At 33.1% G+C, this 21,469-nt stretch overlaps 7 protein-coding genes across 7 annotated transcripts; 4 read left to right on the forward strand and 3 right to left on the reverse strand.

The window, feature by feature from the left end:
- Positions 1–69: 69 nt before the first annotated feature.
- Positions 70–3,097, reverse strand: LOC107186069 (multifunctional protein ADE2). The gene is made up of 6 exons (XM_015573866.1): positions 2,758–3,097; positions 1,910–2,233; positions 1,484–1,827; positions 1,139–1,414; positions 591–735; positions 70–515 (listed from the first exon to the last, which is right to left on the reverse strand). Exons 1-6 carry the CDS (start codon positions 2,762–2,764, stop codon positions 346–348), a joined length of 1,266 nt encoding a protein of 421 aa, XP_015429352.1. The 5' UTR covers positions 2,765–3,097; the 3' UTR covers positions 70–345.
- A 431-nt stretch (positions 3,098–3,528) lies between these two features.
- LOC107186066 (amidophosphoribosyltransferase-like) lies at positions 3,529–7,111 on the forward strand. The gene is made up of 8 exons (XM_015573864.1): positions 3,529–3,595; positions 4,619–4,826; positions 4,910–5,202; positions 5,294–5,543; positions 5,648–5,884; positions 5,967–6,094; positions 6,205–6,426; positions 6,535–7,111. Exons 2-8 carry the CDS (start codon positions 4,631–4,633, stop codon positions 6,805–6,807), a joined length of 1,599 nt encoding a protein of 532 aa, XP_015429350.1. The 5' UTR covers positions 3,529–3,595; positions 4,619–4,630; the 3' UTR covers positions 6,808–7,111.
- Positions 7,112–7,396: 285 nt separating this feature from the next.
- Positions 7,397–8,754, reverse strand: LOC107186037. Its single transcript, XM_015573830.1, has 4 exons — positions 8,513–8,754; positions 8,180–8,438; positions 7,482–8,095; positions 7,397–7,420 (listed from the first exon to the last, which is right to left on the reverse strand). The coding sequence occupies exons 1-4, from the start codon at positions 8,669–8,671 to the stop codon at positions 7,397–7,399; spliced, it is 1,056 nt and encodes a 351-aa protein (XP_015429316.1). The 5' UTR covers positions 8,672–8,754.
- Positions 8,755–9,322: 568 nt separating this feature from the next.
- On the reverse strand, positions 9,323–11,867 carry LOC107186045 (zinc finger BED domain-containing protein 4). The gene is made up of 4 exons (XM_015573841.1): positions 11,782–11,867; positions 11,473–11,713; positions 11,145–11,359; positions 9,323–9,475 (listed from the first exon to the last, which is right to left on the reverse strand). Exons 1-4 carry the CDS (start codon positions 11,782–11,784, stop codon positions 9,437–9,439), a joined length of 498 nt encoding a protein of 165 aa, XP_015429327.1. The 5' UTR covers positions 11,785–11,867; the 3' UTR covers positions 9,323–9,436.
- A 166-nt stretch (positions 11,868–12,033) lies between these two features.
- Positions 12,034–17,029, forward strand: LOC107186048 (protein SDA1 homolog). The gene is made up of 9 exons (XM_015573842.1): positions 12,034–12,225; positions 12,333–12,437; positions 14,140–14,238; positions 14,326–14,841; positions 14,926–15,160; positions 15,238–15,373; positions 15,462–15,783; positions 15,842–16,513; positions 16,762–17,029. The coding sequence occupies exons 1-9, from the start codon at positions 12,139–12,141 to the stop codon at positions 16,960–16,962; spliced, it is 2,373 nt and encodes a 790-aa protein (XP_015429328.1). The 5' UTR covers positions 12,034–12,138; the 3' UTR covers positions 16,963–17,029.
- LOC107186044 (origin recognition complex subunit 5) lies at positions 12,620–13,981 on the forward strand. The gene has a single exon (XM_015573840.1). It carries the CDS (start codon positions 12,620–12,622, stop codon positions 13,922–13,924), a length of 1,305 nt encoding a protein of 434 aa, XP_015429326.1. The 3' UTR covers positions 13,925–13,981.
- Positions 17,030–17,905: 876 nt separating the features above from the next.
- LOC107186059 (cyclic AMP-dependent transcription factor ATF-6 alpha) lies at positions 17,906–21,285 on the forward strand. The gene is made up of 8 exons (XM_015573855.1): positions 17,906–17,984; positions 18,307–18,495; positions 18,584–18,735; positions 18,812–19,028; positions 19,119–19,690; positions 19,865–20,019; positions 20,124–20,716; positions 20,802–21,285. Exons 1-8 carry the CDS (start codon positions 17,906–17,908, stop codon positions 21,227–21,229), a joined length of 2,385 nt encoding a protein of 794 aa, XP_015429341.1. The 3' UTR covers positions 21,230–21,285.
- The last annotated feature ends 184 nt before the right edge of the window (positions 21,286–21,469 follow it).

Here is a 21,469-nt window from a genome sequence, read left to right on the forward strand (position 1 = left end):
TAACTAAAAGAAACAGTAATACGGTATACACGAAAAGTGCTAGAAACATGAACATTTAAATATGAGATCGTTTACAAATCAGTAAACAAATACCATAATTGTAAATACATAAAATTGCGTATAGTAATAATGAAAAAGCAATAAAGTTACCACACAGTCTTCGTAAAATATCGAACTGATAGATATTTGTTGTATGTATACTAATGTTTCATGTACATTGACACAGTAATTGGACGTAAAATATCGTTATTGTTATTACTGTTATTGTTACTGTTGTTGTATAAATTGAAAAAATATTCGAAACACTATAAGCTCCTTCGTATTTCTCGACTGATGTGAGTATCTTTAAACATCAACAAGATTTCTTAGTTGTATATCAGCTTGCTTTAAAACAATGAAATTCATCAACTGCTTCACACGTAGGCGTGACCAAACGAGGTGATCGTGTAATGCATGTATTTGAGCTGCTGCAAGTGCAGCACTTTCTGGATAGGCAACTGTGGTACAACCAATTCCTAAACATAAAATACGATTAATAGCAGAAGTTTAAACAGATTACTATTCCAATCAAACATGCAATTACAATTTACCTGAAGGTACATTAATCGACGACCATAAATCCTGCGAAATGTTTTCTGGTTTAAAAGGCGGACAATTAATAACAGGCAAAACCGTGTTTCCAGACAGTACTGGACCCAATCCATTGCTTCTCCCTGCTACAGCTATTAGCACCACCTATGAGACAGAAAAGCGACTTGCGATAATTTAGAAATAAACAGTACACACTCATAAATATCAGTCTTTTTATCACTGTTTTGGTGATTGGATGTTTTCACAACATCTACGTTCAAAAGATTTATAGACGGTCGTAGGTTCGAATATGACCGCTGATACATGGAAAATGAAGAATCAACCAATGTCGCTGTTCCGATAGTATTGTTCATGTTTTTGATTAATGTAAACACGCATATTTTTCTACGAAATAAGTTTGTTCTCGTTTGTATAAACTACTATATGGGAAATACGAACTGCTATGATTTTATGTAGACAAGATACAACAAAATGTGTAAACCTTTTACAGTCTTACAATTGAAGCTGCACAAAAAAAACAAATATATAAAATAATTTCAATGTATACCTTTTCAGGAGTACCTTCATACTCTGAAAGAATACGTAATGTTTCTTGGGTTCCTTTGTGTGCACTGCACACACGAAGTTGAACTTTTAAACCTAGAGACTTTGCATGTTCTGCTATTTTTTTACAATGCTTTATGTCAGATGGTGAACCCATTAAAATAACAACCAGACTATTACATGGAGGAATAAGATAGTCCAATTGATCTGCCACCCATTTAAAATTACGTTTTACAGTATCCAAGTCTTCTTGAGTGACAGTAGTTAAATTTCGGTATACCTGAGAGAAATCATGTTATACCATAACAATGAACTACATTGAAACAATCAAAATAATACTGCTCAGTACTTGTTTATCTTTCATCAGCCTTTTATCACCAGATGGCCAAAGTCTCCAAGAGTCACTATCAATTATGTCTGCTACCATAATTTCACCATTTACATCCACACCAAATTCTATCTTCATATCTACAAGAGCGCAGTCTCTAGTTGCCCATGCTCTTTCCAGAATTTCGAACACAGCTACAGTAGTATGTTGCATTATGTCAAATTCATCTTTTCCTATTGTAAGACCATTCAACTTAAAAGCAGCAGAAATAACTTGTTCTTCTGACCATTGAGGATCATGATTAGCATCATCTTTAAAGAATGTTTCTTGCAATGGTGGATTGAATCTATATCCTTCTGGAACCCCTACAAAATGATAAACAAATATATTAATAACCCAAATCTTATTTCATAGAACAAGTTACTAATTTCTATATTATTTTTGTACCTGAATGTCTTTTGAGAAAGCTACCAGTAGCCAATCGTCTAGTAACCCATTCTATTGGAACCATTTCACACTTTCTGGCAATAAAAGTTATATTATTAACCACCTCAACAAATGCAGTTTTTACTCCAGCTTCCTTTAACAATTGAAAAACTTTAGCTGTAGTAGCTGTGCTGATAGCAGCTTTGCCTTCCAAATCATGAGATTTTACACCGTCTCCAGCAGTAATACGATCTTTGCTTTGTAACAGGCACAGAGCAGAATCATTTATAAGTTCAAAGACCTGTTTGGTCTTCCCTTCAATAATCAAATTTCCTCGTTTGTGTTCTGTAAATCATAGATAAAACTTATGAAAAAGATTAAACGCAAAAAAAACGCACGTGTGATTTTTTTCTCTGTACGCGGAAAATTATTTTCTAAAATATGAAACATTGAATTTTTTGTATTAATAAATCATCCTTTACAAGAGCTTTATGTAGTAGAACTATATTTATGAAATTATTGATAGCAATATATTTTGACATCACACGTTAGTGTATAAATATTCGAAAAAAAAATAAATTCGTATTTTCTTACAGCGGTTCCATTACTTCATTTTAAATCATTAATCTTTGTGTTTCGGCTACTTCTCTCTCAAAATAGAATCAAATGTATCGATACCAGGAAAATAAACTGAGATTCTGAACACGCATTACGAATCAAAAGTAAAAATCATTCGAAAGTATTTTATTTATATTTTTAAAAAAACAATCGAATTTTTAGAAAATTTCGAAAAATTTTGAATGAAAGTTGAACACTTAATACTATACATGAAGCGTGAGTATTATCATAGTGATTATTTTATTACTTACCAGTCATGTTTCCTCTAATTCGTTTACCTCGCGAATGCCACCGTCCCTCTTCTTGTAGAATCGAGTCTTGATCGAGGACTTTAACAATCCCCACTTTCAAAATTCTTCTCCGTTTGATTGGTGTAAATATGCATATAAATCATCTTTATATATCGTGTTAAATGGTCTGTAAGTGTGTGAATGGCGTCCGTGATATGGACAGAAATGTTTGGAAGAACATCACAACGAAATACATCTGAATTCAAAAAGTTTGGAAAAATATGTAGGAACTTCGCTAATGATTTGTTCATCTACAGAATAATAATAAATTAATGTTTAGAAATTGTCATGAAAAAACATATTGATCATCAAATTGAAATAAAACAAAAGAAATATATATTAAGTTTACTAGGTACTATGAAGAACAACAATCAACTTTACGAATATCGTTATCGTTATATAATCCTAGATTCATGCGTAATGTGTTTTGCGAAAATATAGACTATGATCAACCCGATCTCCAATGCAAACAAAAAATTCTGATCATAGAAACTAAAACAATAACGGTCGAGTAAGTTTGATATATGTATTCTGTTTCGATATTGAGCAATGAGCTGTGAACATCTTTTTTTAAGCTTCCCTAAATTATATTCACTTTTCAAATTAGCATAAACAAGAGATTGACAAGTTTATAAGTAAGATAATAGCTAAATGAGCTAACTCCCCCAGTCAAAAGCAGGTTTCCATTGGTCTACGCATTCATTCGTGCTGTGGCAGCCAGTCGAGGATCATAATTCATGCGGATCTCTTTCGTGCTGACAGCAGAACATCACGAACGCTCAAACGTTTGACGCACGTGGTATGTAAACGCATGCTTTAAAATCTTTATACATTAATGAAATTCTTTTTAAAACGACTTTCGACTATAATAAAACCATAACTTTACGCGTCAACGTTACAGAGAAGATTTATTCAAAATATTTAAGTTTAAACCCAATAGATATATGTTAATTCCTTTAGATGAATTGGATAGTACACCAAGAATGTCGTTCAACAAGTGGGTACAGCCTTGAATAGAAATTCTATGATACAATCACAAACCGAAGTTATTTAATTTGATTGAACCTTGAATAAGATGGGAAAGTTATTATCATAGTTAGACCTCAATTGCATTCAATTAAGTATACATATATGCGCGTGTATGGTATGTATGAATCAATGCGTGCGTGCATGTTGAGCGTATCGTAGCAAAGGGAACGAATTGTAAGTAAGAAGCGTATCAGGTTCGAAAGAAAAATTACTTGAAAATTACGCTTTTATAGTTAATACTAATAAATATTTAAATTCGTTTGCAATACAAAAAACATAATTTCCTTTTCTTTTTATACACATTTGTTAATGGCTCATTCATATATCAATTGTAGCTGTTGAGAATAAAAGTTTTTGTTGCAACAAGGTTTACAGTATTTTTCCAATACTATAGCAACTTATGAGACTAACTTACAAGTGTTTTCCACACCTAACGATGTCAATGTGATACAATGACGACATCAGTTGCGAAATACTGATTAAGCAAGCATATAGAAAAAAATAAGCTAGTAACATTGAAAGATGAGTTCTATCAGCTCATCAGGGGTCAATAGTTTACAAGAGCATTACTGATTATTCAGCAGAGATCTTGAGGGGGTCTGGTACATGTTTTTCAACATAAGATTAATATTGTTTTTTGTAACTTTTGTGTAATATTGCATCCATTGTAGAGCATAGTTACTAAATTCATAAAAGACATTATGCTTTAATTAAACGTAATAGTGCAAATTGTTTACCAGAAGATTATTATTTTTCACAATGGAAATCAAATTAATGAATGTGTGGTTTACAGATTACAATAAAGATGTCTTGCAACGCGCAAGCAGGATCTTGCACTGCCATTATGTCTATAGAGAGTAACAAGAGCAAGAGGATACACAGCAAAGGAGAGATGAGAGGTCAGCAAATGTCAGGCCTTACTCACGAATGTGGAGTCTTTGGGTGTATTGCTGCTGGTGATTGGCCATCTCAAATCGATGTTGCTCAAGTAATTTGTTTAGGTATATTAAATTGTAAACATACATAGTATTATCTGCTTTTTAAAAAAATCGTCGATTCTGTCTCAGAGGCAATGTATCTCTAGGTTTAGTTGCCCTACAACACAGAGGCCAAGAAAGTGCTGGAATTGTCACTAGTGAGGGTGTTTGTTCAAAGTCCTTTCGTGTTCACAAGGGTATGGGAATGATTAACAACATTTTTAATGACGAAAATATGAAGAAACTCAGCGGAAATCTTGGAATTGGTCATACTAGATACAGCACAAGCGCGGCGAGCGAAGAAGTCAATTGTCAACCATTTGTAGTTCATACCGCACACGGAGCATTGGCGGTAGCTCATAACGGGGAACTAGTTAATACGGAATCGTTGAGGAAGATGGTAACGCTATATATATAAGAACAGCAAGTATAATGCACTTATGCTTTTTTAAATTTATCAGTATAATCCTCTGATTTACTTTTACGCTTAGGTATTAGGTCGTGGAGTTGGCTTATCGACTTATTCGGATTCTGAATTAATTACGCAAGCTCTTTGCTTGAATCCTCCCGAAGGTGAAGTGAATGGTCCAGATTGGCCAGCACGCATAAAGCATCTCATGCAATTAGCGCCATTATCATATTCTTTAGTAATCATGCAAAGAGACAAGATATATGGTGTGAGGGATCCCTATGGAAATCGTCCATTATGTCTTGGGAAAATTGTACCAATTGGTAATCTGGGTATGTCGATATAGAGAGAAATATGTTCTATTTATGTGTTACTCGGTGCATTATTTCGTTATCTGTTGCGAGTAACGTGGTTTACTTTAAATTTTCTCATGTAGCAGGAAATGAGTCAGACGACGACGATGAAGCCGAAGGTTGGGTCATTTCTTCAGAATCATGTGGATTCTTAAGTATCGGAGCACGATATGTGCGTGAGGTATTTCCTGGGGAAATTGTAGAGCTGACACGCGAAGGTATTAAAACTATAGACATTGTCGATAGACCGGACAAAAAGCCACAGGCCTTTTGTATATTTGAGTATGTTTATTTTGCACGCAGCGACAGTATTTTCGAAGGTAAAATATAAGAATTGAAAAGAAGATTGTGTGAAAAAAAACTGTGATATGTGTTGTCAAGTCCTCTTACTTTACTTAACAGGACAAATGGTATACTCTGTCCGCATGCAATGTGGACGAGAACTTGCTCTAGAATCTCCGGTAGAAGCAGACATAGTTAGTTCAGTACCTGAATCAGGAACTGCAGCCGCGCATGGATATGCCAGACAGGTGAATACACTAAATACTATGCGAATGAATAACTTAACTTAAAACTTTTCAAGTTACACAGATCTATATAAATTTTTGAATGGTCCTGAAGAAGTGTTTTCACTTTATAGTCTCAAATACCTTTTGCGGAAGTATTGTGCAAAAACAGATACGTTGGCAGAACATTTATTCAGCCTAGTACACGACTCAGGCAACTTGGTGTAGCAAAAAAGTTTGGAGCTTTGTCAGAAAATGTAAAAGGAAGGAAGCTAATTCTTATTGACGATTCGATCGTTAGAGGAAATACTATTGGACCTATTATCAAATTGCTGCGTGATGCAGGAGCAAAGGAAGTATGTATTATAACAATTTTTAATATCGTGCACGCTTTGTGATACATCTACTTGTGATTGTTTGTCAATTTACGAAAAATAAATGGACTTCTAAATGTATTTTTCTAGGTTCACATTAGAATAGCATCGCCCCCGTTAAAATATCCATGCTATATGGGAATCAACATACCAACAAGGGAAGAATTAATCGCGAATAGATTAGATAACATAAAACTAGCAAAACATGTTGGCGCTGACAGTTTAACGTACCTTTCAGTAGATGGGCTTGTCAAAGCTGTAAGATTTGGTATGGATAATCGAGAAAGCAATTACATTGGTCACTGTACTGCTTGCTTAACTGGAGACTATCCTGACGAGCTTCCCGGTGATTTAAATTGGTGAAAAAATGAAACCGTACTTATACATCTACAGACAACGAATCATACATTATTATACTGCGTATTACGTACGTTGTTTATTTTTACATTAATGTCAAAATTACTTCACAAAATCTACTTTAATGTAACTTAACGCATAGTCACTATACAAGATCAACCATGACTGTACAATTTCAAAAATAATTCAGTATTTAAAAGAACAATGTAGATAAGACATACATAATAATAAAGAAAGCCTGAAAATATTGCGACATGTAGGAGTCATGTTACTATCAAAATTTTATTAAAATTTTCAATTAAATAAAGGGTACCAACAAAGAATTTAATAAATGTTATTCCAATTATGTAGTTATTAGTTATATTTAATTACCACCATCTATATGAGATCATTGCAAGAAATATGGTGAATCATATAGAAAATAAAAAATCAGTAAGTTACAAGTTACAGTTATTGATAAGTACAAGCAATACATACGTAATACATTTAGCCAATGTACATTTGCGTCAATTCTTTTTAGCGTTTGTATGTTCTCCCGCAACCGCTTTCAATTGTTCTGAAATTTCTTTCATCTTTGCTTCTCGTTTCAGCTGTTTCAGACTTTTATTATTAGTTGAGTCTGTTTGATTAACTTCTACTTCAGATTTTTCAGTTACTTCTGTTCCACATATATCGTTTACATTTTCGTTTTCATTTCTAGAAATCTCTAAAGTATTTAAGGTGTCGACAACATTTGATATATCTGGCTCCTCTGATTTTTCTTCTGTGCTTAATAATTTTTCCTCTTTCTTGTCACGTGACTTCCTACCTTTCACCAAAGGTCGAGTCTTTTTATCTTTTATTCTTTGGGTATTACGAGCCTTGCTTACATTCTTCTTTCTATACAACTTAGTTTTATGTGTCTTTACAGATTTATTTGTATCACAACCACCATTTTCTAGCATCGACGATTGTGGATTTAATAATGTTTTGAAATTCTTAAGGCTGCTTTTGTAACCACTTTCAATTCTACTTAAAGTTTCATTCATCATTTCTTTGGAAAAAGTAGGCTTAGAATGAAATTGATCATTGTAGTAACTTGAATTTTCTTCAAATTGAACACAAGTATCTTCAAACTTATTTAAAGTACCAGTGTCTTCTTTATGTTTATACATAGCAAAAGGATTATCTTCGTCGGATTCAGAATTTAACATTATACCCTGAGATTTCTTCTGTTGCCTAATTCTCTGCTTCTCCAAATATTGGTATAGGGCACTTAATCTATTACTTCTCATAGCATTCCAAAAGGAAAGAGCTGAAACATACAAGATATTAAGAAATATAAACTTTATTATAATAATAAATTTCATCAAATCAAAGGACTACTATGGGATCATACCTTCTTCCTGATATTGACATGGTACTCCAGCTTGTTGAAGAGTATTTAAATTTGGAATGCACTGGTAATGTTCTGAATCCCCGAGTACTTCTGTTCTAGATTTTATAAAAATTCGTTGCATCTTTAAAACTTTCCTGGTTTTAGTAAAATATTTAACATTTGGGACAACATCAAAAACAGGATCGTTTGGTATACAATTCTCGTTCTTCTCAAAAAACATATATGTACCGCTAACGTCTTCGTAAGTACCTTCATAAAACTAAAATCATTAATTTATCAATATTGTAGCAGAGAACTTCTATTTGTCCAGTGTATAACACAGTTTAAAATTACCTTTCCATTGATCTGCATTATTGGATGTTCACTGTCTATACCGATCATATCTAATTGCAATTGCTCCTCACTAAACACATTACCGTCCACAAGTCCTTCAAATTCTACATATACAAGGATTTCATCCTCGTCTTCGCACACTTCATCGTCGGATCCCATTTCAATTGTCACTGATTGTGACTTATTATCATACAATTCTTCCTAAAAGTATATTCAATTTGCAAAAAACAACCGACTGAGGGAAAAATTATCCACTCTACTGGTGACAGTGGTGACTGGGACTGTGGGACAATCAGGGACAATACGAGGATCTCTTGCCAAAATAACATATGATAGTGGAGACTTTTTAAACACCTACTGAAATACTGAAACTTATGATTAAAAGTTTTCTTCAGTCGTATCGAATTATCTATGGAATCTCCCTGAATCAAGATTATGCATTAACAATCTATGATTGCGGTGTTTTTAATTAATCTTTAGTTTCATAATACGTAACGATAATTGCAGTGAAATAGACGTGTGATACCATCTACGGTCAAAAGTCTAAACTACTACCCAATTAATACCAAACTCTTATCGCTAGATGACACGTGTAAAAGTCGAAGAAAATAGTGATGGGTCCGCAAATCGTTCAAATGTATTTGGAGTTCTGGCAACCAATAAAAAGTAACGTAATTTACTTTGTATTGTTTTTATTATTATTCACATTATTATAATATATAATATGTACAGAATACTACAATTTATACATATATACATATATACAGAAGTATTCTAACATTCGTTTTACACCCTTTTCCTTAAGCCGCTTGTTGATTTAATTATCCCAGATTTTCAGCTCCTTCATATTTCAGACGATACGAGTTTTCAAACACTTATGATATCCATGTATACCATAATATTCCCATTAGGTGACTGATGAAATTAGTAGGTAACACATATTTGAAGAAGAAATTGCAGTGCCTAAAGAATATCATGTCATGATAACTGATATTTGCAATACAATTGTGTACATGGACTAGCATTAATAATGAAGTAGAATTATTGGTTGTAATATCAAGTATTTCATTAGCTAATCTATTGTTAACAATATTTCACGAGTGGAACAGGTACAAGTAAAAGCATTATAATACTTTATTATGTCTTTTAAAACTTCTTGCACTGACTCTTTTTTGTCAACTGTTGATTTAAATATGTGTTTTTATAAAATACTTTACAAAGTTTTTAATTCAATTGCACATAGTATGTCAACCACAGAATTGAAATGAAAAATACATCAATATGTTAATTCCATTGAAAGTAATTCTACTTATAAAAGATAGGAGGCAAAAGTTGTGTATAAATTCGTGAGGCCTCAGTTCCATCCTCATCCTCGCTCTTCGGCGAGAAATATTGTCAATTGGAAAAGAAATAGATTGCAGGAACACAACTTATCCACTGTTTAACAACAACAGTTTGTTAAGTGTTGAATCCTGCAATGTATTTCTTTTCCTGCACAAAATATTTCCTGAGGATACTTTGTAGCATTCACTTTCCAATACTCCAAAGGATTACTCTGCCTATGTACATATGGTTCCTTCATGTAAGAGTCCAGTTCAGCTGCTGGGCCAACCTGTTCTGTGTGATAACAATTGTGTGCACTGACTCTGGTATCGAAATTAGCCCAAAAGCATGTACTTCTTTCAATATTATAATCAGTGTTGAATGATTTATCATCAGTTTCTGTGGGTATTGTACTGTTTCCAATAATCAATTTTTTTGCATTTTCCACACCATTACTCGTCATGAATCCTAGCATTTTGAATCTTGGGTCTAACATACTTGATATGCTATAAACAGAATTACTCTCAATGTCACCAAAATATCTATTCACCATTTCTCGTAATTTCGTGGCTAATACATGTTTGCTTGAATTTAAGAGCACATTTAATTGATTTACAGAGACTAATACTTTTGAAATTGGAACATGTGTTTCAGAACATAATTCTGTAGTTAATAAAAAAAAGGGTTCCAATACTGTCAAACAGTCAATCATCATTTCCCATTCACCCGCGGTTAAAAGTTCGAACGGAACGTCAAAATATGATAATGCTGCTGTTACAGCATGCTTTTGCTCCAGTAATCTTGCAAACATTTCGTATGTGGAATTCCATCGAGTTTCGGTCTCTAAAATTAATTTATTCTTTTCTATACTAAGTGTATTTTGAATTTCAGTTAATTTATCTTTTGCAAAGTAATTCGATTTAAAATGTGATACTATGCAACAACATTTCTGGCGAATAATATTTAAAGGTTCAAATACACTTAAACTTTTTTTAACTACTAAATTTAATATGTGAGCAAAACATGAAATGTTTGTGACACCACTGTCAAAATGTTGAACTGCAGCAAGCATATTTGTATCATTATCAGTGACAATGTATTTTACTTTACTTTCTATGTTCCACTGGCGAAATATTACTTTCAATGTATTTGCTAAAACAGCACCAGTTTGATTTTCACTAACTTTTTCTGTTTGAAGTGTATATGACTTCAAATTGAATTGTTCATTAATAAAATGACATGTAACCGTTAAAAAGCTATCAACATTAATACTTGTCCACATGTCAGTAGTAATGCAAATATCAGATACCTCGTTTAATTCTTGTTGCACCTGCTGTTTCTTTTTTTCGTACGCGTTCTCCACCATCTTCTTTAACAGTTTCCTATTGGGGAGATTATATTCTGGATCCAGATTTTTAGTATAGGCTCGAAAGCCCTCATCCTCCACAATACTAAATGGCTGCAAATCCTTAACGACTACATCAACAAGTGCCTTGTCCAATTTTAATTTCTTGTCATCTGTATCTAAAAACAAATGATTAAAGTTATATGAAATTCCACTATAATTACATTTGACTGCAGTAATTTATGCACATACTTTATTAGACTCAAATAATGTGAATGTACTCTCCTCTTACCAGCATACAGCGGTGCAGGTGGTACATGTAATAACGACAACGGCGACGACAACAAGAACGAAGTTGATGAATTCGGGCCCGTCTCGGATTCTGAATTTTCAAGCCCATGTGCCGTTTTCATATGACGGATCATCGGCGTCGTCGATCTTCCCGCTTTAAACATTTTGTGACATATATTACACATGGAAAGATTATCACTTATAAGTTTAAAATGCTGCCACACCCACGATCGTTTCGACATCTAAAAAAATGTAATTGAAATTTATGTATTACCATAAAACTATTTTTACACATGTACAATTTACTAGCCATTATCGTAGTCCTCCCAGAGATATAGCGTGTTTATAAATTAACACATCGAGTGGCGGCACCGATTGATGCCGAGCTGAGCTCCATTTCTTTCCTTATTTCTTAAATCGCTGTTCCGACGCTCGGAACATGTTTACTCGACCGCTCATCTGAGTTCACATCACATTATATATGTACGAACATTCCACTGACTAAATGTAACGAACTTTTTTGAAATGATATGGTAGTAGCGAACAGCGTGAATTGTAGTGAACGTGTTAATGTCAGTTAATGTTGGTATTGCTTTTATCGAATGTGTACATATGCATACTTTATGATTATCTAATAGTTTCTGCATTAAACAATATAGATTAAACAATGGTGAGACATAATAATCAGTTACCAGAAAATCTTCCACAATTGCAAAATCTTATTAAACGAGATCCAGAGTCTTACAAGGAAGAGGTTAGTTTTCTGATACAATATCATGAGTGCACGTGTGGTTTTGATTATTCAAAATAATTATTTATTTAAATGCAAACATTGCCATTACATTTTTATGTTTCTTGCAGTTTCTTCAACAGCATCAACATTACAAATCCATTTTGGAAGTGTTTCGTTTAATACCTAATAAATTTAATAAGAGTCTCGATGAAATAGTCATCTTCCTGGCACAGGTGAATTTTTTTTATTAATTATTTTCATTATTTTCTTATACTGTAAGATTTCCAGAAATAAGAGATATTATTTCTCTTACAGGTATGATAAACAAATTCTATGAAAAAAAGTGTATGGATAGTTTCTTCTTATAGCATTATTGTAATTGGTAATTATTAAAAAGTTCCTAAGGATACTAATCATGGAGAAATACTTGGAATATCTTAAGGGTAGAATTATATGTCGAAATAATGTTATTAAACAGCTGTATTCTTTAATTGGTTATTTGGATGAACCAATGCCTTATAGCATATTTGTGTATGGTCATGTAGCAACTGGAAAATCTTTAGTAGTGCAAAATATGCTTTCCTTTTTAAAATATAATACTGCCATTATTAATTGTATTGAACATGTGAATAGCAAGCACATATTCAATTACATATTAAATGATTTATCTTCAAACTCAAATAAGATTGCAGTCAGTGCTAAACTGCAACACAAATGCGATAACATTGTAGATTTTGTAACAAATCTTAGAGAAATTTCCATGAATGATACTCGTCCGATTATGATTGTGTTTGATAAATGCGAAAAACTGAGAGACATTGATTCCAATTTGCTACCTATGTTTTCAAGATTGCAAGAATTATCAAAAATTAATGTTTGCGTAATATTTATAAGTGAATTAGTATGGGAAAAGTTTCGTGTAAAAATCGGTAGTTACGAACCGATTAAAATTCATTTTTCTCAGTACATGCAAAACGAATTTTCTAAAATATTACTTAAATACAAGTCATGCAATTACGAAGATACATTTTACAAAAACTATGTAAATTTATTTCTCTCTGTGTTTCTACGATTCTGTCGAGATCTTAATGAACTTCGTTACATGGCCAAGATAAATTTTTCTAAGTACATACAACCTATCGAAACAGATGAATCTAAAAAGGATGATACTGCCATGCTGTGGAGGAACATTTCCACTGTTTTCAAAACAAATTTAGAACTTATTTATCTACGAGTTTCATCAGAAGATTTTTCAAAACATAGCCAATTATCCAAAGAAATTGAATCGACAACAAAATTGGCATTAAGTTTTGAGTTACCGTATTATGCAAAGTACATATTAATTGCTTCGTATCTTGCGTCATATAATCCTGCCAAAGAAGACAAACATCTCTTTATGAAACAAAAGGTTAAGAGAAAAAGAAAAAATGTTGTCAAGAAAACGGCGTCAAAATTTGGTGTTAACTGCGGCCCGCACAACTTTCCAATTTCTAGAATGCTTGCTATTTTTTGTACGATTCTTGACGAGAAAGTTGATATAAATGCCAGTTTACTGGCTCAGATTCCATCAATGTGTCAACTTGGGTTATTAAGTTTTGTAGGAAATTATAGTTTGGATGAATCGAAACTTAAGTGTTGCGTATCCTACGATTTTATTCTCGTAATAGCTAAAACTGTTGGATTTACCATACAGAACTACATACACAGTTTCACGCACTAAACACTCTACATTTTTCGCGAAACATATTACTGTATAAGCAAATTATCAGTGTGCAGAGTTTTTCTTTTGTATCTACTGATTTATGTTTAACGAATAAAGAGTTTTATAATATGTAAATACATTGTTTTTTGTAGAGTTAAGACACCGCTAGTACAGACAACTATTGCTGATTCATTAAAACATAGTTTAATTACATTTTCGTTATTTTAATACAGGTGGCCCACTGTTATCCAAATATTCTAGAATCGTTTCCTCAGGAAATCATTGATGTATTGCAAACCTACAATACAGTACTTGACAATGAAATGCGATTAGTAAGTATGCTACATAACAAACAACTACTGCATTGAAGTAATGGTTTCTGAGTTATAATACTGAATTAATCGGTCATTTTTTTATAGACATTTTGCAAAGCATTGATTCAACTCCGTAATAAATCTCTTTTGGAACCGACTGTACTTCTGAGTCTATTCTTTCAACTTTTGAGGTGTCAGAATAAAAATTTGAGGCAATTTCTGGAGACACATATTATTGCTGATATTAAAAATATCAATGCTAAACAGAAGAATGCGAAAATTAACACAACTTTACAAAATTTTATGTTTTCAATGTTGAAAGATTCTAATGTCAGAGCCGCAAAAATGTCTGCGGATATTATGGTAGAATTATACAAAAAAAATATTTGGAATGACGCAAAAACTGTTAATGTCCTGGCAACGGGATGTTTCGCCAAAACGACTAAAGTTATGGTCACTTGTTTAAAATTTTTTTTGGGAACCAGTATAGCAGAAAGTGAACATGACGATAGCGATAGCGATAGCGAACCGAATATCAAAGAAATTATAATGGCTAATAAAGTAAACAAGAAGACAAAGAAACGTGAGAAACAATTAACAAAAGCAAAACAATTATTAGCGGTAAGTCGATTACTATCATAAAACCCTTGGTGCCATTGTGATCATTGAAACTTATAATGTGTATTCAATTTTCGAATATTTTAGAAGTCTAAGAAGAAAGCATCAAAAGCACCAGTATATAATTTTTCGGCATTACATTTGATTCATGATCCGCAAGGTTTTGCAGAGAAACTGTTTAAGCAGTTAGAAAAGAATAACGACAGATTTGAAATTAAACTGTTAACTTTGGACGTAATTTCTAGGCTCATCGGTCTACACAATTTATTTCTACTAAATTTTTATCCTTATCTTCAAAGATTTCTGCAACCACATCAAAGAGGTGAATTTTCAATTAATCAAAAAATGATCTTTACGATTAAATAAAATTTAATGATTTGTTATCTTTAATTACTGTAGAGGTAACGAAACTTTTGCAATTTGTTGCTCAATCCTGTCATGAACTCGTACCACCTGATGTATTGGAACCCGTGGTGAAAACTTTAGCAAACAATTTCGTTACGGAACGAAATTCCGCCGATGTTATGGCTATTGGGTATGTAATTTCACAGCTCCATGGCCATTCTAGAAACGAATTATTGTCATAGTGCGTTATTGATTCAGTATAAAATTCTAAATTGCAGCTTGAATGCCATTCGAGAAATATGCACACGATGTCCTCTGGTTATGAATGCAGATTTATTACAAGATTTAGCGCGATATAAGCTATACAGAGAACGTAGTGTGATGATGGCTGCGCGTTCATTAATCGGTTTATTCAGAAACACAATGCCAGAGTTACTCCACAAAAATGACAGGGGTCGGCCCACAGAAACAACTGTGTCTTTAGAAACGCCAAAATATGGACATGTATCTGCTAACGATTTTATACCAGGAGCTGAAATTTTGATAGACAATAATTCTTCTGAAAACCAAAGAAATTTTGAAATAGATAGTGAAAATGACGTAAGTAACAACTTGTTTACAAGTAATAATATTGTAATTAACAAAATCTTGATTGTAGGACAACGACGATGAATGGATCGATGTAAATCACAGTAGTGATAATGAAGGTGATAATGATAACGATAGTTATAAGCGTGTTGATAACGACAATGACGATGAGGATAACGATGACGACGACGACGATGACGACGACGATAACGATGACGATGACGATAATGACAACTATGGTGAGGAAACATCAGTTACTGCAGATACCAAAAACGATAATAAAGATTTGGTGTTAGGTAGTACCAGTATCAAATCTGATACAGAAATAAATAGTAGGAATGATAAAAATACAGATAAAGAGGGCAAGGCAGAGAACGATAGTGTCGTTCGGAATAAGGAAAACCCAAAAAGGAAAAAAAAGGGTCGTTCAATGAAGAAATTAGAACGAAAACGATTAAAGCTGAAGACAAAAGAAAATTCAAGATCGGTGGAAAAAGAAATTATAACTGCCGAGAAGAAGGAAAAGGCATCCCTAATATCTACCGAACGTTTATTAACCGATCAGGATTTTATGACAATAGATATGGCATTAGCAAAGCAACAAGTAACATACGCTAAACGCGGCCTAAAACGATCTCACGCAAACGATACTGAACGTGGAGATTTTGTTAAATTGGCAGACATCGAGAATATATACAAGAAACGGAAACACGATAAAGAAGCTCGTATTGAATCCGTTAAGGTTTGTTGTAGTACAACATGTAGAACATTAAATTATATTGATCCTTTCACATTCACTAGTGACCGACACCGAACTTTTCGTTTACGATTTGTTAGACACGGGTAACCGACATTTTAATGTAGCATAATGCAATTGACGTGGACGAAAAGTCAGCTAAAATACCCTCAGCAGTGTATTTGTTAATTATTTTCGTAATTACGGTTATACCCTGGAAATCATTAGTACAAGTTAATTCCTTTTATTTTCAGAAAGGACAAGAGGGCAGAGAAAGATTTGGCTACAAAGATGGACGACAGAATCCACTCTGTAGTACAACGAATCGTGAAAAAAAGAAAACAAAAGCTTTCCAAATGTTGAAACATAAGGTGAAAGGAAAAGTGAAACGTTCTTTTAAAGAAAAGCAAATTGCTTTAAGGAATCATTTATTGAAACAGAAGAGAATGAAATGATTACAGATGTACAAATGGTTATGTGCATTACACAAGATGCATGGATATCTGGTATTCATTGCATATACAGAGAAAATATGTATACAAATTATATTATTGGTACATTGTTAAGATGTATGAACATGATTTATTAAATGTAGAAATTTGTTATACCTGTTTCATGCAGATTTTATAATTATTTAGATCCCAAAATGTTCCTATTTTATTGAATACATAAAAATCGTGGTATACAGTAGCATTACAGTTACTTAATAGTAAATTTTCCTTATTTCCCCATCAAAGAGATCAACAGATATTGATTACGAATCGAAAAATATTTATATCTTTTTGATAGAATACGAAATAAAGTGAAACAATGTTCCACGAGCACGCAATTTAAACAAAATTTCAAATTGTTTAAACAACACTGACGCTATCTGGCGACAATAGCTTACGACTAGTTAGCGTGTAATAGCTTTTTCGGACCAGATTTAGCATTATTAAAAGATTAATAGTAAAGAAAAACACCACAGTCGACAATTGCTAATGAACAAATTCGATTCAGGGAAATTCAATATACAATCTGACATCATTTGAAAAAATATTGAAATATCTTAAATCACACGATTTTTCTGTATGTACTTTTAAAATGCATTGCGTTACCATCAAATATTACCACGTAGGTACATGTGGTGTATACATTGTATGTCAGTGTTCTGTCATGTTCTGTCGTTGACTTTTCGGTGGGGGCAGCGTGATTACAATTTGATCTGAATTGACATGCGTTCCTGTGAATTGACTAGTTTTCGTCGAAAATTGTTTGCAACCTATGTATAGAATTAAATGCCGGCAAGTGCATCAGTTTTGTTTTCATTTGAAATATTAAATTATTAATGTATCTACCGGACTAATAGTGCTGTAGGTTATCACAGATCCCCAAAAAATATTTCACGCTTGGTGAAACATGTTGATAAATCAAGATCCACAGTGGAGTGGCGATACAGCGTCTGAAATTCAGATGTTTCCAGATCTTGAATTAATGGGTATGGTATATTATATACAATATACCCTTTTCAGATGAATTAATTTTACAGGAATTTAAGTAAGGTTACTTTCATATGTTTTTGTTTGCAAAGCGTCAAATCCAGAAAATTCAAATTATAAAAATTACTATGTCATATTCGATTTATCTAGTTTTTCTGTTGTTGTCTAATTACAATATTGTAAGTGGTTGACATAATGTCTTAATGATAATTGTTATTGTTTTTGTTGTGTCTCTTTCTTATTTTCTGTCATTTTTCATTGTTTCGAAAAAAGTTACAACTTAAAGGAAGAATTCATATTCTTTCTTGTATCTTTTTGCAGATGACGATTATTCACCTCTTCCGGATGATTTGTTACAGTCTTTAAGTTCTGAATTAGGTGTTCCACTTTTCTTGGAAAATGAAATATCTATGGAAGCAGAAAATGACTTCAATCATCAAATCACAAATGATATTTCTTTAGGGGAACCTGCACTTTGTTTTGAAGATTTTGACATGCAACAAAATTCAGGTAAAACTGGAACACATTCTACATTAACAAACTGATGCTTGATTATAAAATTATACATGTACTAATCTTGTGTCATTTTTAATCACAGATTCAAATTTAAGTAACAATGTAAAAATGGAAATTAAGTTGGAACCTGTAAGTCCTTATGTGCAATTGCCATTGTCTCCTGCACTAAGTCATTCAGAGTCTAGTAGATCTGAAGTAGATGCTGACTCTGTTAATTTCTTATGCAATTTTAAGGTATACCTGTTACGTCAAAACTAATTTTATTGATAATTTTTAGTAATTAAATATTCTGTGCATTGATCTATTATAGTCGACTCCAGAGACACCACCAATTTCACCACCTCAAAATAGTTCACCATCCATGTCTCCAGAACCCCTATTAAATACAACTGTTGCAAGACAAGTAAGACTTATGCCTCTTAAATCTCAGGATGAAAAGTGCAAAAAATTTATCATTTCCAAAGCAAATTCAACCAAACATATTCAAGTTCAGCCAAAAAAGATTAATGTGCAGTCTGTAACCGATGGTAAAACAATATTCTGTTACAAGTAATTTCATAACATTTTTTTATGAAATTATGCTATATACTTATATTTGTGTACCTTATACTTTCTAGAACAGCCCCAGAATGCTATATTATTGAGCACGCAAAATTTTGTCGCGCTCGCGCAAGAAGTTAAGCAGAACTATACGTCGTATCCTTTCATGACTCATTTATTGCCAACCAATGAAAATATTAAAGCTCAAAATTCGGTACAGGTTTCACCAGTACAAATAAAAGCAGAAGCAAGTATGGTACAAATACCGCAAGAAAACACTATGAATACTGCTGATGTTTACATGTCAGGAAGAGAATCCACTGTCGGTGTCGGTGATGCGTCTTTGATTTTTAGAAATGATACGACTGGCCGTACCTCTATAGTTGTGAAGAAAGACTCATCTGGCTGTAGACCAATAGTAATTAAAACAGAAAATTCAAGTTATGCTCCAATCGTTATTAAAAACGAAACTCAAGATGCTAATTTCACTGGACGACAAGAAAATGAAATAAAGGCATTGAAAAGGCAACAAAGAATGATAAAAAACAGGGAGTCCGCTTGCCTTTCGCGAAAAAAGAAGAAAGAGTATGTAACTGCGTTGGAAAAACAAATTTCTGACTTGCAGGAAGAAAATAAGCAATTGAAAATGGTGAGAATTTTTGTACAATCATTTATTTATTATACTCTGGCCGTTCTGAGAACGAGGAAATTTGTAGAGTGTATGATAAATGGAAAAAAACTAGGCTTTCATTCTCAGAACAGTCTAACATTTAAGTAACTCATGGTTAGGGTAGGTCATTTAACCAAGTTGCATTTGTATTAGGAGAATTCAAACTTGAAGCAGAAACTCTCAACGTTAGAGAATACAATGGGTACTAATAACAAACTTGGGAGTACAATTCTCGCTGCAAAGAAGAAGAATGTTGCTATTCTTTTGGGAATGGTGTTTATGGTATCCTTTAATGTCAATACTTTTAGGTAAATTGTCAAGGACGTTTATGATTGTGTTATTAAAATTGATAAATGTTTCTAATCTACAATTATTCACACCATGTTAAAGCCGTTTTTATTTCTTATAACAGTGTCCTCTCGAAAAGCAATCAGTTGAATGTATTACCTGTGGACGTCTCTACTAATAAACAGTATACACGACAAGGAAGAACATTGCTCTGGACACCTACCGATGAAATCCAGGAAGAGGATGAAGAAAGCTTCCGTAAAAACACATCAATGCCTCAACCTATGTGTCCAATGTACATAAATAAAAGCGAATCGATTCGGTTAGATTACGAATTAAGACGATGGATCGGTGGTGAATCTGATCAAGATAATTGGACTACACCGAAAAATGCAAAGTTTGATGCAAAATTTATGGGTGAACTTTTATCTTCGCCATACGCAGTACAGAAAAAGACTAAAGATAAATATAATTTGCCACGAAGGAGCAAATCCGAAATACTTCGAAAGACAACAGGCTCTTCGATATCAAATGCGGTCGAAGTCTTTTCGCCGACGTTAAAAGAGCATGCTTCGTTATTCGAAGCTCTAGGCAGAAGAGAAGATACGTTTTACGTTGTTTGGTTCAGCGGAGAGCATTTGCTTTTACCAGCTTCGAGGAAAAACAGTACGGGCAGACCAAGAATGTCGTTGGTTCTTCCTGCCCTGCCTATGAACGGTAACTGATATTCTGTAAAAAGATAGTCCATTAGGATAGAAAAGTCTGTATGGGTAAGATATCATTCGATTTATTCTTTTTGCAGAAACTTTTTCAACGCCTGCCAATCATATAACTATGATGCAAATTGATTGTGAAGTAACAAATACGCAATTGTTGCATTTACAACAATCGGTTATACCTAATCATTTAAAAAACAATCATAGGCCTGGAAATGATACACATCAAACTCATGCGACTAATGATGTATCTGATAATGTAACAGACGATACAACTAAAAATTACAAACCGTATTTTATTAAGGAGTCTGATCAGAAGGATTTCCACAAAAAGAATTTGAAAGATACTTATCTGGATAAAAATAGCGATGATTATAATAAGACACCCGCTTATATTTTAAAGCAGAAATTTGTTTCGGAATTTAATTTGGAAGAGGTAAAAACTGACATGTTGAGAAGTTCGCGGAAAACGGAATCACAGGAGAACAAAAATAAGACTGTCCTTAGTACATGAACCATTTGTGTTCATCGTTTTTTTTCTGTTTTATAATGTACAAGAATACGAAAGATACTGCTCGCTGGTCTACACTATCGTATGTAATGGAAGGTACATGGAAGTAGTTAATAACATTATTGCATAAATCGTAAGGCACAACGGATTCAACGTAAAAATCATCTTTTGAAAAGTCAATGGTAAGAATGTTTATAATATACACATTTGCATAAAGAATAACAAGTGTGAGTATATAAATGC

Source organism: Dufourea novaeangliae, unplaced genomic scaffold, assembly GCF_001272555.1.
Source record: "Dufourea novaeangliae isolate 0120121106 unplaced genomic scaffold, ASM127255v1 scaffold75, whole genome shotgun sequence".
Taxonomy (NCBI): Eukaryota; Metazoa; Arthropoda; class Insecta; order Hymenoptera; family Halictidae; genus Dufourea; species Dufourea novaeangliae.